The sequence below is a fragment of the Cherax quadricarinatus genome, chromosome 70 (assembly GCF_038502225.1).
Source record: "Cherax quadricarinatus isolate ZL_2023a chromosome 70, ASM3850222v1, whole genome shotgun sequence".
Taxonomy (NCBI): Eukaryota; Metazoa; Arthropoda; class Malacostraca; order Decapoda; family Parastacidae; genus Cherax; species Cherax quadricarinatus.
This window is the reverse complement of record NC_091361.1, coordinates 11,509,073-11,523,994: the sequence shown is the minus strand read 5'-3', so window position 1 is coordinate 11,523,994 and position 14,922 is coordinate 11,509,073. Positions and strand designations below refer to the sequence as shown.

At 40.9% G+C, this 14,922-nt stretch overlaps 1 protein-coding gene and 1 long non-coding RNA gene across 2 annotated transcripts in view; both read right to left on the bottom strand.

The window, feature by feature from the left end:
• The window catches only part of LOC138854792 (uncharacterized), a 1,005,594-nt gene that overhangs the window by 290,795 nt on the left and 699,877 nt on the right, over positions 1 to 14,922 (bottom strand). The window lies entirely within an intron of this gene.
• LOC128694223 (uncharacterized) lies at positions 11,156 to 13,620 on the bottom strand. Its single transcript, XM_053784233.2, has 3 exons — positions 13,483 to 13,620; positions 11,680 to 13,340; positions 11,156 to 11,290 (listed from the first exon to the last, which is right to left on the bottom strand). The coding sequence occupies exons 1-2, from the start codon at positions 13,589 to 13,591 to the stop codon at positions 12,718 to 12,720; spliced, it is 732 nt and encodes a 243-aa protein (XP_053640208.2). The 5' UTR covers positions 13,592 to 13,620; the 3' UTR covers positions 11,156 to 11,290; positions 11,680 to 12,717.

The window sequence follows — 14,922 nt, the reverse complement described above, 5'->3', positions numbered from 1 at the left end:
GCTGCTCTAGTGGTGGATATGTTGTCTGCTGCTCTAGTGGTGGATAAGTTGTCTGCTGCGCTAGTGGTGGATATGTTGTCTGCTGCTCTAGTGGTGGATATGTTGTCTGCTGCTCTAGTGGTGGATATGTTGTCTGCTGCGCTAGGGGTGGATATGTTGTCTGCTGTGCTAGGGGTGGATATGTTGTCTGCTGCGCTAGGGGTGGATATGTTGTCTGCTGCTCTAGTGGTGGATATGTTGCCTGCTGCGCTAGGGGTGGATATGTTGTCTGCTGTGCTAGGAGTGGATATGTTGTCTGCTGTGCTAGGAGTGGATATGTTGTCTGCTGTGCTAGGAGTGGATATGTTGTCTGCTGTGCTAGGGGTGGATATGTTGTCTGCTGTGCTGGGGGTGGATAAGTTGTCTGCTGTGCTAGTGGTGGATAAGTTGTCTGCTGCGCTAGGGGTGCATAAGTTGTCTGCTGCGCTAGGGATGGATAAGTTATCTGCTGCTCTAGTGGTGGATATGTTGTCTGCTGTGCTAGTGGTGGATATGTTGTCTGCTGTGCTAGGGGTGGATAAATTGTCTGCTGTCTTAGTGGTGTATAAGTTGTCTGCTGCGCTAGAGGTGGATAAGCTGTCTGCTGAGCTAAGGGTGGATAAGTTGTCTGCTGCGCTAAGGGTGGATATGTTGTCTGCTGCGCTAGGAGTGGATATGTTGTCTGCTGCGCTAGGGGTGGATAAGTTGTCTGCTGTGCTAGTGGTGGATAAGTTGTCTGCTGTACAAGTGGTGGATAAGTTGTCTGCTGTGCTAGTGGTGGATAAGTTGTCTGCTGCGCTAGGGGTGGATATGTTGTCTGCTGCGCTAGGAGTGGATATGTTGTCTGCTGCTCTAGGGGTGGATATGTTGTCTGCTGTGCTAGTGGTGGATATGTTGTCTGCTGTGCTAGTGGTGGTTATGTTGTCTGCTGTGCTAGTGGTGGATAAGTTGTCTGCTGCGCTAGGGGTGGATAAGTAGTCTGCTGCGCTAGGAGTGGATAAGTTGTCTGCTGCGCTAGGGGTGGATATGTTGTCTGCTGCGCTAGAAGTGGATATGTTGTCTGCTGTGCTAGGAGTGGATATGTTGTCTGCTGCGCTAGTGGTGGATAAGTTGTCTGCTGCTCTAGAGGTGGATATCTTGTCTGCTGTGCTAGTAGTGGATATGTTGTCTGCTGCGCTAGGGGTGGATATGTTGTCTGCTGTGCTAGTGGTGGATAAGTTGTCTGCTGCGCTAGGGTTGGATATGTTGTCTGCTGCGCTAGGAGTGGATATGTTGTCTGCTGCGCTAGGGGTGGATAAGTTGTCTGCTGCTCTAGTGGTGGATATGTTGTCTGCTGTGCTAGTGGTGGATAAGTTGTCTGCTGTGCTAGGGGTGGATAAGTTGTCTGCTGCGCTAGGGGTGGATATGTTGTCTGCTGCGCTAGGAGTGGATATGTTGTCTGCTGTGCTAGGAGTGGACATGTTGTCTGATGCGCTAGTGGTGGATATGTTGTCTGCTGCTCTAGGGGTGGATATGTTGTCTGCTGTGCTAGTGGTGGATATGTCTCCTGTGCTAGGGGTGGATAAGTTGTCTGCCGTGCTAGTGGTGGATAAGTTGTCTGCTGCGCTAGGAGTGCATAAGTTGTCTGCTGCGCTAGGGGTGGATAAGTTGTCTGCTGTTCTAGTGGTGGATATGTTGTCTGCTGTGCTAGTGGTGGATATGTTGTCTGCTGTGCTAGGGGTGGATAAATTGTCTGCTGTGCTAGTGGTGTATAAGTTGTCTGCTGCGCTAGGGGTGGATAAGTTGTCTGCTTCGCTAAGGGTGGATAAGTTGTCTGCTGTGCTAGGGGTGGATAAATTGTCTGCTGTGCTAGTGGTGGATAAGTTGTCTGCTGCGCTAGGGGTGGATATGTTGTCTGCTGCGCTAGGAGTGGATATGTTGTCTGCTGCGCTATGGGTGGATAAGTTGTCTGCTGCTCTAGTGGTGGATATGTTGTCTGCTGTGCTAGTGGTGGATAAGTTGTTTGCTGCGCTAGGGGTGGATAAGTTGTCTGCTGCGCTAGGGGTGGATAAGTTGTCTGCTGCGCTAGGGGTGGATATGTTGTCTGCTGTGCTAGGAGTGGATATGTTGTCTGCTGTGCTAGGAGTGGATATGTTGTCTGCTGCGCTAGTGGTGGATATGTTGTCTGCTGGTCTAGGGGTGAATATGTTGTCTGCTGTGCTAGTGGTTGATATGTTGTCTGGTGTGCTAGTGGTGGATATGTTGTCTGCTGCGCTAGGAGTGGATATGTTGTCTGCTGTGCTAGGGGTGGATACGTTATCTGCTGCGCTAGGAGTGGATATGTTGTCTGCTGTGCTAGTGGTGGATATGTTGTCTGCTGTGCTAGTGGTGGATACGTTGTCTGCTGCGCTAGGAGTGGATATGTTGTCTGCTGTGCTAGGGGTGGATATGTTATCTGCTGCGCTAGTGGTGGATACGTTGTCTGCTGCGCTAGGAGTGGATATGTCTGCTGTGCTAGGGGTGGATATGTTATCTGCTGCGCTAGTGGTGAATATGTTGTCTGCTGCGCTAGGGTTGGATATGTTGTCTGCTGCGCTAGGGGTGGATATATTGTCTGCTGTGCTAGTGGTGGATACGTTGTCTGCTGCGTTAGGAGTGGATATGTTGCCTGCTGCGCTAGGGGTGGATATGTTGTCTGCTGCGCTAGGGGTGGATATGTTGTCTGCTGTGCTAGGGGTGGATATGTTGTCTGCTATGCTAGGGGTGGATATATTGTCTGCTGTGCTAGTGGTGAATATGTTGTCTGCTGCGCTAGGGGTGGATATGTTGTCTGCTGCGCTAGGGGTGGATATGTTGTCTGCTGTGCTAGTGGTGGATATGTTGTCTGCTGTGCTAGTGGTGGATATGTTGTCTGCTGTGCTAGTGGTGAATATGTTGTCTGCTGTGCTAGTGGTGGATATGTTGTCTGCTGTGCTAGTGGTGGATATGTTGTCTGCTGTGCTAGTGGTGGATATGTTGTCTGCTGCGCTAGGGGTGGATATGTTGTCTGCTGTGCTAGTGGTGAATATGTTGTCTGCTGTGCTAGTGGTGGATATGTTGTCTGCTGTGCTAGTGGTGGATATGTTGTCTGCTGTGCTAGTGGTGGATATGTTGTCTGCTGTGCTAGGGGTGGATATGTTGTCTGCTGTGCTAGTGGTGGATATGTTGTCTGCTGTGCTAGTGGTGGATATGTTGTCTGCTGTGCTAGTGGTGGATATGTTGTCTGCTGTGCTAGGGGTGGATATGTTGTCTGCTGTGCTAGTGGTGGATATGTTGTCTGCTGTGCTAGTGGTGGATATGTTGTCTGCTGTGCTAGTGGTGGATATGTTGTCTGCTGTGCTAGTGGTGGATATGTTGTCTGCTGTGCTAGGGGTGGATATGTTGTCTGCTGTGCTAGTGGTGGATATGTTGTCTGCTGTGCTAGGGGTGGATATGTTGTCTGCTGTGCTAGTGGTGGATATGTTTACATCAAATCACTGACAGTGTGAGCAGATCAGCAATTCATTATTACCAGTATGCAAGGTGCAGAAACGCATTTGCAACATATGGTAACACTACGATTCGCTCTCCAGGAGCTTTATCAAGCCAATACGAACGATACATAAGGATAAGGAACATCGTGCAAAAAAAATAAAACAATAAACACTGCAATAAGCCCACTAGCCCATGTGCTAGGAGGGTCTATCATTTACGGTTACGTACTACTGGCAAAGGTAACTTTGTTCTGTGTAACTGTGTCTGCAAGATTACTGATGCTTCAAAGGACTTTTCCCTACAAGTTAGGTTAAGTAGGTAGGGTTCGTCAGGAAACAGGACAAGTGTCTCCTGACGCGGGTCTGCAGGGAGTTGGTTATTTTATTATTAACCAAGCGTCATTCCGTGTCATCAAGTGGCTGGAGGGGCTCCTATGCTGTGCATATCAATTTTTCAAGGTCTACCTGGAGTTGAGAGTTACTCGCACAGATGTGTTCATTCCGACGTCTTTCTAAATCTCTGACTCGACGTACACCTTGCCACCGCTTCCACGAGGGATTATGTAAGCAGTTGCGTTCACTGTTTCAAAGTTCTTCACTTTCCTCCTAGTCTCTATGAAATTTGGCGAATGCAGAAGTTGCATTGTAATCTCTAGTGTCGCCTTGTGACGGTGGTCTGGAAGCTTTCAGGACAACTTGGCATTTCGGAATTATGGTTACTTTGTCCATGGTGGTATTAATGCATGGAAAATTAATATAGTGCAGTGCCCGTTGAAATGTTGAAATGAGCATTTCCTCTTCAGAGGCTCGTGGTGATGATTATGACAAATGTACAACGAATGGGTAATTCTTACTGGAAATTCTTTTTCCTGGATAGTATATTTTTTCAGTCCAATACAGAGGCATAAAGATGAAAAATTCTCTTACTGGAGAAAGCAGAAGTGGATTGCAAATGCGAAATACTCTTATAATAATGGTCTACACATCATAGAGAAGACGGCACCAGCAAATACACCAAAACCTGAAAATTTTAAGCCTGTCTAGTAAGGCGTTTACAGGTAACGAACAAAAGCCTTGTAGGAAGAGAGAAATTCAGGTAACCACTGTAAGGCATCCCTTCGTGGATACCAAATAAAATTCCCTGATGTAACACACACACACCAAAAACTAAGAAAAAAAATAGTTGCATATATCTTGAGCAATTTGTTTGGAAGTGATGCTCTCTGTATCTCATTACTTCTGACCTCTCTCGTTATCATATAAATGGAGCAGAACATTTTTGCTTAACATTTTATCCGTGGAGAGAGAGAGAGAGAAAGAGAAAGTAACAGCTCTTAGCAGTCAATAAAATTAGGAATCCTTAGCCTGTAAATAGCTTGTCAATAAAGCTAGGGATCCTTAACCTAACCTTGTCAAACCCTGTGTAAAAACAGAGAGAGAGAGAGAGAGAGAGAGAGACTATCTGTAGAATGAAGCTTCAAAGGATTCCAAGAAACTCTGAACATTAAGACACACTTGTACAGCTTGACAGAAATGGCTGCGAAACTCTCCATTAGCCATGAGTTCGTAAACCCAGTCTTGGATGGCCAGCTTCCCACACTCTAACTCAAACTTACGAACATGGCAGACAGCGTAAGCATCTCGAATCTCTACTCGACTTAGCTAGAACAGTCGCCATAACGGAGTTTTGACTATCAACGTTGGTATTCACACACTAACAGAACAATCATTGTTACATTTATCTGTGTTGCTATACCTGAGTGGGTCATTACGAGCTGTTATGCAAAAGAATAAAAAGAGCCACAATCTATGAACTCGATTTAAGACGTAATGAACGACTAGGAAAAAACAGAAAAATGGACAGGAGGTTCGAAAATGGTCCCGAGATTAATAGATAAGGCACAGAAGGCACAGCTGTGTAGTCTGCCTCACTGGCTAATTGGTTAATTAGCAAGAACTCATTTAAAATTAAGTCCTTTCTAAAATTCTCTCTTATACGTTTAAAGATATATATTTTTCATTAATGTTCATGTAAAAAATAATAATTTTTGTAACAAAAGAACCTTAGAAAACTCACCTAACCTTATTATAACAAGAGCAATTTAATTTAGCCTAATCCAGCTAAATATATTTTAAATAAGTTTACAATAATTTAATCATAAACAAACATGATGATTTTGCGAAATTATTGTATACACAAATTTTCGATTGCCTTATCCAGCAAGAAGAGAGTTGCTATTTAAGTCAAAATCGCAAGTGTGTGTGTGTGCATGTATGTAGGGGTGGACAAAATAATGGAAACACCTAGAATCTTCTCATAATAATTTTGTAACGTGTATAAATGAAATTTTGCTATTTTTATGTTTTTATGATTTATTGTTAGTCTTACTTAATCTTTTTTGCTAAAAATTTTATTTTTTTACAGATTTATCAAGAGAAATTAACTAAAATCCCTAAAATGAGAGATCTGTCAGACTTTGAAAGAGGTCGAATTGTTGGTGCTCGTATGGGTGGTTGTAGCGTAACGAAAACAGCTGGTCCGAATTTTTGGTGTATCAAGAGGTACTGTCTCGAAGGTGATGACAGCCTTTGCGAGAGAGGGGAAAACCTCTTCATCAAAGAAAAACTCTGGAAGGAAGCGAAAGCTGTCAGATAGGGATCGTCGAACTCTTTCACGGATTGTTAGAAAGATCACAAGACTACAGCACCCAAAATTGCAGCAGAGCTTAATGAACACCTCCATAACCCAGTTTCCACAAAAACTGTAAGAAGGGAACTTCATAAAGCTGGATTTTATGGAAGGGCTGCAATTAGGAAACCCTTACTTTCAAAAACCAATGTTGAAAAGCGTGTAGAGTGGTGTAAAAATCATAAACAACGATCCTTAGACCAGTGGAAGAATGTCATTGTCTCCGACGAGTCATCTTTCACCTTACTTCCAACCTCAGGCCGAGTATACGTGTGGAGACAGCCAAAAGAAGCATATGATCCCGACTGTCTTCTTCCAACTGTTAAACACGGAGGAGATTCTGTGATGGTCTGGAATGTTATATCATGGAAATCTGCATAAACACCTAGTATACACTAAAAAACTTACCAAAATTACCTACTCACACTACCGCCCAAACATGATGACTTTACCCCCGTCATCACCCGACTGGTACTAAACTAAACACACCTCTCATCTGTTCTTGTAATGACCACTGTCTGACTGACAGGAATAAAACGCGCTCGTTTTCAAGGAATAATACACGTCCACTTTCAGTATGCTACATGGAAAATATTATATATGCAGCGTTATTTTTTTCAGTACTCCGTAATAGAAGGGTAATATATTGTGAAACGATTCAGGGAAACCGGTTAGCCAGATTCGAGTCCTGGAAATGGGAAGTACAATGCCTGCACTTTAAAGGAGGGGTTTGGGATATTGGCAGTTTGGAGGGACTTCTAAACTGTCGTATGTGAGCGCCTCTGCAGAGACAGTGATTATGTATGAGTGATGGTGAAAGTGTTGAATGATCATCAAAGTTTTTTTTTTTCTTTCTTTTTGGGTCAACCTGCCTCGGTGGAAAATGGCCGACGTGTTAACTATATATATATATATATAAGTAGTCAACTTTTCTTCTGGGGGAGGAACTTCCGGTTTGGGCCTTTCACTGGGCGAGGAACTTCCGGTTTAGGCCTTCCACTGAGCGAGGTATCCGGTCTAGGACCAGCAGCTGGAGGGTCACCTTTTCACACCTAGGTGTTACTTCCGGTTTTGACCATGACCTCGCCCTCGAGACTACCTCACCCTTGACCCCCCAACCAATACCCCCACCCCCCACGACCCCCCGCCTTGCGACCCCGCCGTCGCGCCGCGCGCCCGCGCACCCGCGCGCCCCGCCCCGCCGCCCCGCCGCCCCGCGCGCCCGCGCACCCGCGCGCTCCGCCCCGCCGCCCCGCGCGCCCCGCCCCACCCCGCGCGCCCGCCCGCGCCCCTTCGCGCCTTCTGCTGCGCCTTCTGCAGCGTCGTCCGGATCGCCCCCGCGCCTCGAATTTTTTTCCGATTTTTGTCGAATTTTTTTTGAATTTCATTTTCTTGTGCTCTCCATCTCCTCGGATCAAGTTTTTAAGGTTCCCCCTCTCACTTTCACCCCCATCCCAAAATTTCTCGATATTACAAGTTTTTGCATTCCCCCCTATGGAGGTTTTCGAAATTCTCCATCTCCTTGGATCAAATTTTTAAGGTTCCCCCTCCCACTTTCACCCCCCAACCCCAAAAATTTCTCGATGATACAAGTTTTGGATTCCCCCCTATGGGGTTTTCGAAATTCTCCAATTCCTCGGATCAAGGTTTTTTTTGGGTACCCCTCCTTTCACCCCCACCATCCCAATTTTTTTCACTCGATAATACAAAGACTCTACTTCCTCGGATCAAGTTTTTTGGATTCCCCCCTCTGGGGGTTTTGAATTTCTCCATCTCCTCGGATCCCCCTCCCAAATTCACCCCCCAACCCAAAAATTTCTCGATGATACAAGTTTTTGGATTCCTCCCCTATAGGGTTTTCGAAATTCTCCATCTCCTTAGATCAAGTTTTTTGGATCCTCCCTATGGGGTTTTCGAAATTCTCCATCTCCTTGGATCAAGGTTTTTTGGATTGTCCCTCCTTCCACCCCACCCCCCAATCCCAAAAATTTCTCAATATTACCAAGTTTTTGGATTCCCCCCTATGGGGGTTTCGAAATTCTCCAATTCCTTGGATCAAGGTTTTTTGGTTTCCTCCCCTCTGGGGGTAAGCATTCAAATGAACTCCTCCTATGGGGCATGGTGCTCTCTCTTACTACAAGTCTAAACATCTTCCCCTTATTATTTTAAAATGAACTAAAAGTTTCCTCTCATTAATGTGTTTACTCGACGGTCAGTGACGTCACGCGATGACCCCCACACACACACAAGCTGAATCATGTCGAACTTTCAGTTCATTCAAGTTAATAAGGGGATATAGTACCTACATCATAGGGAAAACATTTTCATCATCAGAAAGACGCATTTTTTTTCGTTAATACCCACAATTTCTTTACAACACAAGTCTAGACATTTTTCATCTCAGGTCACTCCCCACGAAGTAACCTCCTCCCCACTCTCCCAAACCCTCACACTCCAACCAACACCTCACAATTTTCACTCATAACCCCCAATTTTTCTCGTTTTAACCCTTTTAGTTCATTAAAGTGGGACACATGCATCAGAAAGTCACCGCATCCACTTTCGTTAAATTCACTACTCACAATTTTACATATTACGAAGTTAAATACGCACTTTTACTTTGAACATCTTCAAAAACACTCTCATAAATCATTGAATACTCACAAAAAATACCTTTATACATTTCCAAACAACACTGAAATACTCCAAAAACATCATTCGAACACCCCCAAATCACCTCTGAATACTCCCAGAACACCTTCATAAGTACTCTTGCACATCATTTGAACACCTTCAAAACACTCTCATAATCATTTGTACACCTTCAAAACACCTTTGAATACTCACATAAACACCCTTGAACACCTTCAAAACACCTTCAAAGCACTCTCATAATCATTTGAACACACTCAAAACACCTTTTGAACACCTTTGAACACCTTTGAACATTTCCAAACAACACTGAAACACTTCCAAAAACACCATTTGAGTACTCCCAATTACACCACTGAATACTACTAAAACACCGCTGAATTCAATCAAAACACCCTTCAACACCTTCAAACACCCTTGAACACCTTCAAAACACCTTTGAATAACCTCAAAACACCTTTGATCACCTTCAAAACACCCTTGAACACCTTCAAAACACCCTTGAACACCTTCAAAACACTCTTGAACACCTTCAAAAACACTCTTCAACACCTTCAAACACCCTTGAACACCTTCAAAACACCTTTGAATATCGTTTTAAACTAATTTCATCACAACCCACTTATATCATCTTTTTATCGGTAACTCTAATTCGACTACACTACCCTCATCAATTACCAACAAATTTTACTCGTTTTAACCCTTTTAGTTCATTAAAGTTAATAAGGGGACACATCACTGTAACCAAGATATTCACACACACACACACACACACACACACACACACACACACACACACACACACACACACACACACACACACACACACACACACACACGCACCTAACCTAACCTAACCTTACCTAACCTAACATACCCTAACCTAACTTTTCCTAACCTAGCCTAACCTAACCTAACCGAACCTATCCTAACCTAACCTAACCTAACCTAACCTAACCTACCTAACCTAACCTAACCTAACCTAACCTAACCGAACCTAACCTTACCTAACATAACCTAACCTAACCTTACCTAACATAACCTAACCTAACCTTACCACTTAACCTAACCTAACCTAACCGAACCTAACCTTACCTAACATAACCTAACCGAACCTATCCTAACCTAACCTATCCTAACCTAACTTAACCTAACCTAACCTAACCTACCGAACCTAACCTATCCTAACCTAACCTATCCTAACCTTACCTAACATAACATAACCTAACCTTACCACTTAACCTAACCTATCCTAACCTAACCTAACCGAACCTAACCTTACCTAACATAACCTAACCTAACCTTACCTACCGAACCTATCCTAACCTAACCTATCCTAACCTTACCTAACTTAACCTAACCTAACCTAACCTACCTAACCTAACCTAACCTAACCTATCCTAACCTAACCTAACCGAACCTAACCTTACCTAACATAACCTAACCTAACCTTACCTAACATAACATAACCTAACCTAACCTAACCTAACCTAGCCTAACCGAACCTAACCTTACCTAACCTAACCTAACCTAACCTAACCTAACCTAACTTAACCTAACCTAACCTAACCTAACCTAGCCTAACCTAACCTAACCTAGCCTAACCTAACTTAACCTAACCTAACCTATCCTAACCTAACCTAACCTAACCTTACCTAACATAACCTAACCTAACCTATCTTAACCTAACCCAACCTAGCCGAACCTATCCTAACCTAACCTAAAATATATTGGAACACCCCCAAAATACATTAGAGTACTCCAGAATTACTTTGAACGACTCCATTTTGGATATTTCCAAATTAGTTTTGAAAACTTTATCGTAAAATCGAACATTATTTTCTTGTTGGTAAAACACACTCAATGGTAGAAATATTTACTCGATTTCCGAATAGAAGCACTGTCTTCGCTCTGAGAGACTCATTGTGGGTCAGCCCTTCCCCAACACATGGTGTAATGCGGTTCACACCTAAGGTAGATTTAAGATAATCATGAACACCTGGATCAACTCAGGACAGACAGGCGCCATGTAATGCGGTTCACACCCAAGGTAGAACATATCACCTGCGTCAACTCAGGACAGCCAGGCGCCATGAAATGCGGGTAACATCCAAGATAGAATATAATACCAGTATATCCTTACTGAAACACCTAGGTCAATCGTCACCCTAAAGCAACTAATTTTGGTGAGGTCATTACTTTTTTAGTTCATTTTAAAATAATAAGGGGAAGATTGAGATATAACATTTGTATTCTACCTCAATACATTTTTTTTCATGGTAAGGTTTGATTTAAAACTTCATCATGTCTTAAAAATTTTTATTAAACATTTCTCTTTTTAATGAATGAAAACATATTAATCTTGGTGTAACAACACGATCTAAACATCATAAATCCTCCTCTCTAAGTCTTGTTCTTCCAAGTCCCGTCACATCGGTACCTGTAAATTTTAATATATTTCATTAGCATATAATGTGGAGAAATTTGCACCATCACCTGTAAAAGATATAACCAACTAAAAGTTACTTATTTTTTCACTATCCCAAGCATATTCTTCTCGTTAACTTAAATATCTCCCCATTCATGACTTAAAAAAAGCATGATCGTGATGTAAGTATTATGGTAGACATGATTCTCGGTGTTCAGGTAGAGAAAGTCGAAAAAGGTAAGTGTTACATTTTCATGAAGAGATAAATATGAGTTATTAATTCAAATATATCTCTCTTCAAGTTATAATTACTTCCTCATAATAATTTAAATGAATTAATCCTTCCTCATATTATTTAAAATGAATTAATCCACTGATACAAGGTAAATAATTTTGCTTACCTCATGAGGGATACCAAGCACTTCCTTCAACTCTAGAAGACAATAACTTCGAATCATCTTCTAATTCTTGTCCTTGGTTAATGTTTTTCATTTCTTCTTTGACAACCATGGTTGATCGAATACCTTCTTCCTTAAATTTCATTATCATATCTTCGAGTATAGGTTTATAGTGCGTATTCCAGATATAATCATTTGAAGTTTCACACCTCCCAATACCTTTCAGAAAGATAACCTCGCGTATATTTTTATTGTCTTTCACACTTTTTATGAGTCTCTCAATGGATTCCTTGAAATATCTTATTCTGTCTGCGATAGTATCTTTCTTTAAACCATACACCAAATGAGCATCTCTTGATTTTTCAATTAAATTTTGAGAAATGGTATTTTCCTCCAATGGTCCAGCAATACCAAATTGGCTTATTATGGCTGCTAAATAAGGAAGATTCAATTTTCTTTGATCCGGTGAAGGTTCAAACTCGATAACATTTCCAGGAGCATCACGATCTTCAACTCTGCATCTTCTAAGATTAAATAATGGTTCTCTACTTCGATACACATCAGCATAAGGATATTTCTTACCCAAATAATAACTTGCACCATATCCTTTTATAGCAACACAATTCACATGAAAAACAATGCAGACGTTGTCACGACAATATTTTTCATCGTACAATTTTCCTTCTTCAATTTTAAAATATTTTTCCATCCTATTGGCTGTCTCCATTTTCTTGATCTGGTTAGTCGCACCCTGCTGGAAGAGGTACTAATGCACGACCATCAGAGAACAGAGATTTTTATACTCAGCACCGTTCCTGCCAGACGTATGATCTCTATTCAGTTGCCTAATAAGGTTTTAGACTGCTGGTGAATAAAAAAGTATTATAGAGATATTTTATTTGACATATTTTACAATAATGATAACAATATTTCTATGACGTTTTTTTTTAATTCCTTTGCAAAATCAAGAACTTTCCCCTTGTTAACTTAAATGAACTAAAATGCTGGTGAATAAAACAAAAAAAGTATTATAGAGATATTTTATTTGGCATATTTTACAATAATGATAACAATATTTCTACGACGTTTTTTTAATTCCTTTGCAAAATCAAGAATGATTTTAAGATATGCATGCCAATCACCTCCGGCTGAAGCACACCCAATTCCTTCTGGAAACACGACTTTTTCCATTATAATCCCGTTGGGATCTGTTAATAACCACTTAACAAGTTCATTCATGCACTCTTTGAATATAATCTCACGACCTTTCTTTGTATCTAAATATTTGCATGTATTATAGTAGGTCTTATCAACTTTACAGTTCATATAATACTTATGTGGAGGCCCCATCGCATACTGTGCGAACATATTAACAATCATGGGGTTATTTTTTCCATTATTTACAAATTTTATGCTTCCAAATTTATCCCGAGTGACTTCACTAGCTAGATTTGCTTTATGACATCCAGGTGATCTAAATAAATAAGGATTGCTAAGTGGTAAAACCTGACTTAAAGCATCAGCAAGACCTCCCTTTTTCAATTTAACAGCGCAACAATTTGCTTGTTGTACTAAAAGAATTTTATCACTGCCACTAAAATCTTTTGTAATATTCCCTTGCATTACCAAAAGATATTTTTCTTCATCTTTTGTTGCTTCTTTACCTGCAATTTTGATAAAATATTAGTATTATATCCCAAAAATTAAGTTTGTTACACAACAAATGAAAAAATATTTCTCATTAGAATTTCTAAAAATTACAATGTGGGTGAATTTTACTCATTAATATCTCATTAAAAAACTCACGTTCAAAATCTTCCATTGCTATAAGCATTTCTTTATCGGTGAGATATTGATCACAACCCTCCAAAACGAAGGAAGGTGACTGATCAAGGTCTTCTATCGAATTAATCATTTCTTTATCAGTTCAGTGGTGTGTAGACACTTGCTTCTGTAACAAATTTTTTCACATGTAACTTCCGCGTCTTCATCTAAATACTCTTGTAACTCAATATGGACGTGTCTTCTTATACTCTTTTCACCGCGAGGGTTGACATGTTAGTAGTTTTTTTTATAACTATATGTGTAGAGAAATTTGTTCCATGAAAAACACTACGTGGCATCACCATGACGATAGGTGAATGAATCACCACGAGTTTAGTGTCATACAGGAAGGGGATCATAACTTACTTCAATGGTATTATGTTATTACTATACCGATGGTGCATACTTGGAAATGCAAGAACTTTCCCCTTGTTAACTTAAATGAACTAAAAGTGTTTGGGGTAAGATAATTTGTTCAATGAGTATCGTGACGTCATTGCTTTTAGTTCATTTTAAAATAATAAAGGGAAGATGTTCTAACCTGTTTTAACGCGTTGCTGGATAGTGACGTCACAAGCATGTGTTGCCAAAAATATTGTCTGAATAAATCTTTTTTACTGAAAAATAATGAAAGTTAACACTTTTAGTTCATTAAAGTTAATAAGGGGATCACAATTTGAAATGGGTAATATATATGCTTTGAAGAAATCCCCTGTAATGAGTATTTGTATTAAAAAAAAAGATAATCGATGATGACAACGATTGAAATTTTTGGTATAAATATTTGGAGTGAAATGGTAAGGAATCACTTGAAGAAGAAATATGGAGGTGGTTGCGACAAAACATACTAGTGCGGTGTTTATAGAAATGTTATATACAATTAAGAGAGTCGAACCCATTCAAAAAAGAGTTGATGCGGAACCTGTTCTCTCAAAAGAAGAGATTGTAGCTGAGGTACGAGAAATGACTCAACGATGGAGCGAAGAAATATTGGAAAATTTATTGTTACGAGAATGTGAATGGAGTAGTCATTTATCTCAAACTTTTATTATACCAAAGCCCAAAAAATTAATTAAGAAAATGGATTTTGAAATGGCTGATCCTAGTTTAGGTAAGTTTAATGAAATTTTTCATTTAATACTATTTAGCAACTCTTTATGTGTATGGGAGAGTGTTGTGTGTAAGTCACCCCAGACATTGTCCGGAACCCGCATAGAAAGCATCTAATATGGGGAAACTTGCCGACTTCATTGTTATTTGTGAAATGGTGAAAGATCTTCCTTGGTTGGAATTTTGCAACACTGCCAATCAACTCTTAAAGAAAGATGGTGAAACATTGAGTGAAAAGAATTTTCAGCGAGTTAAAAATTGGTTAGAAAATGAACTTGATTCACATAAATTCATTGATGAAATGGCAACGGA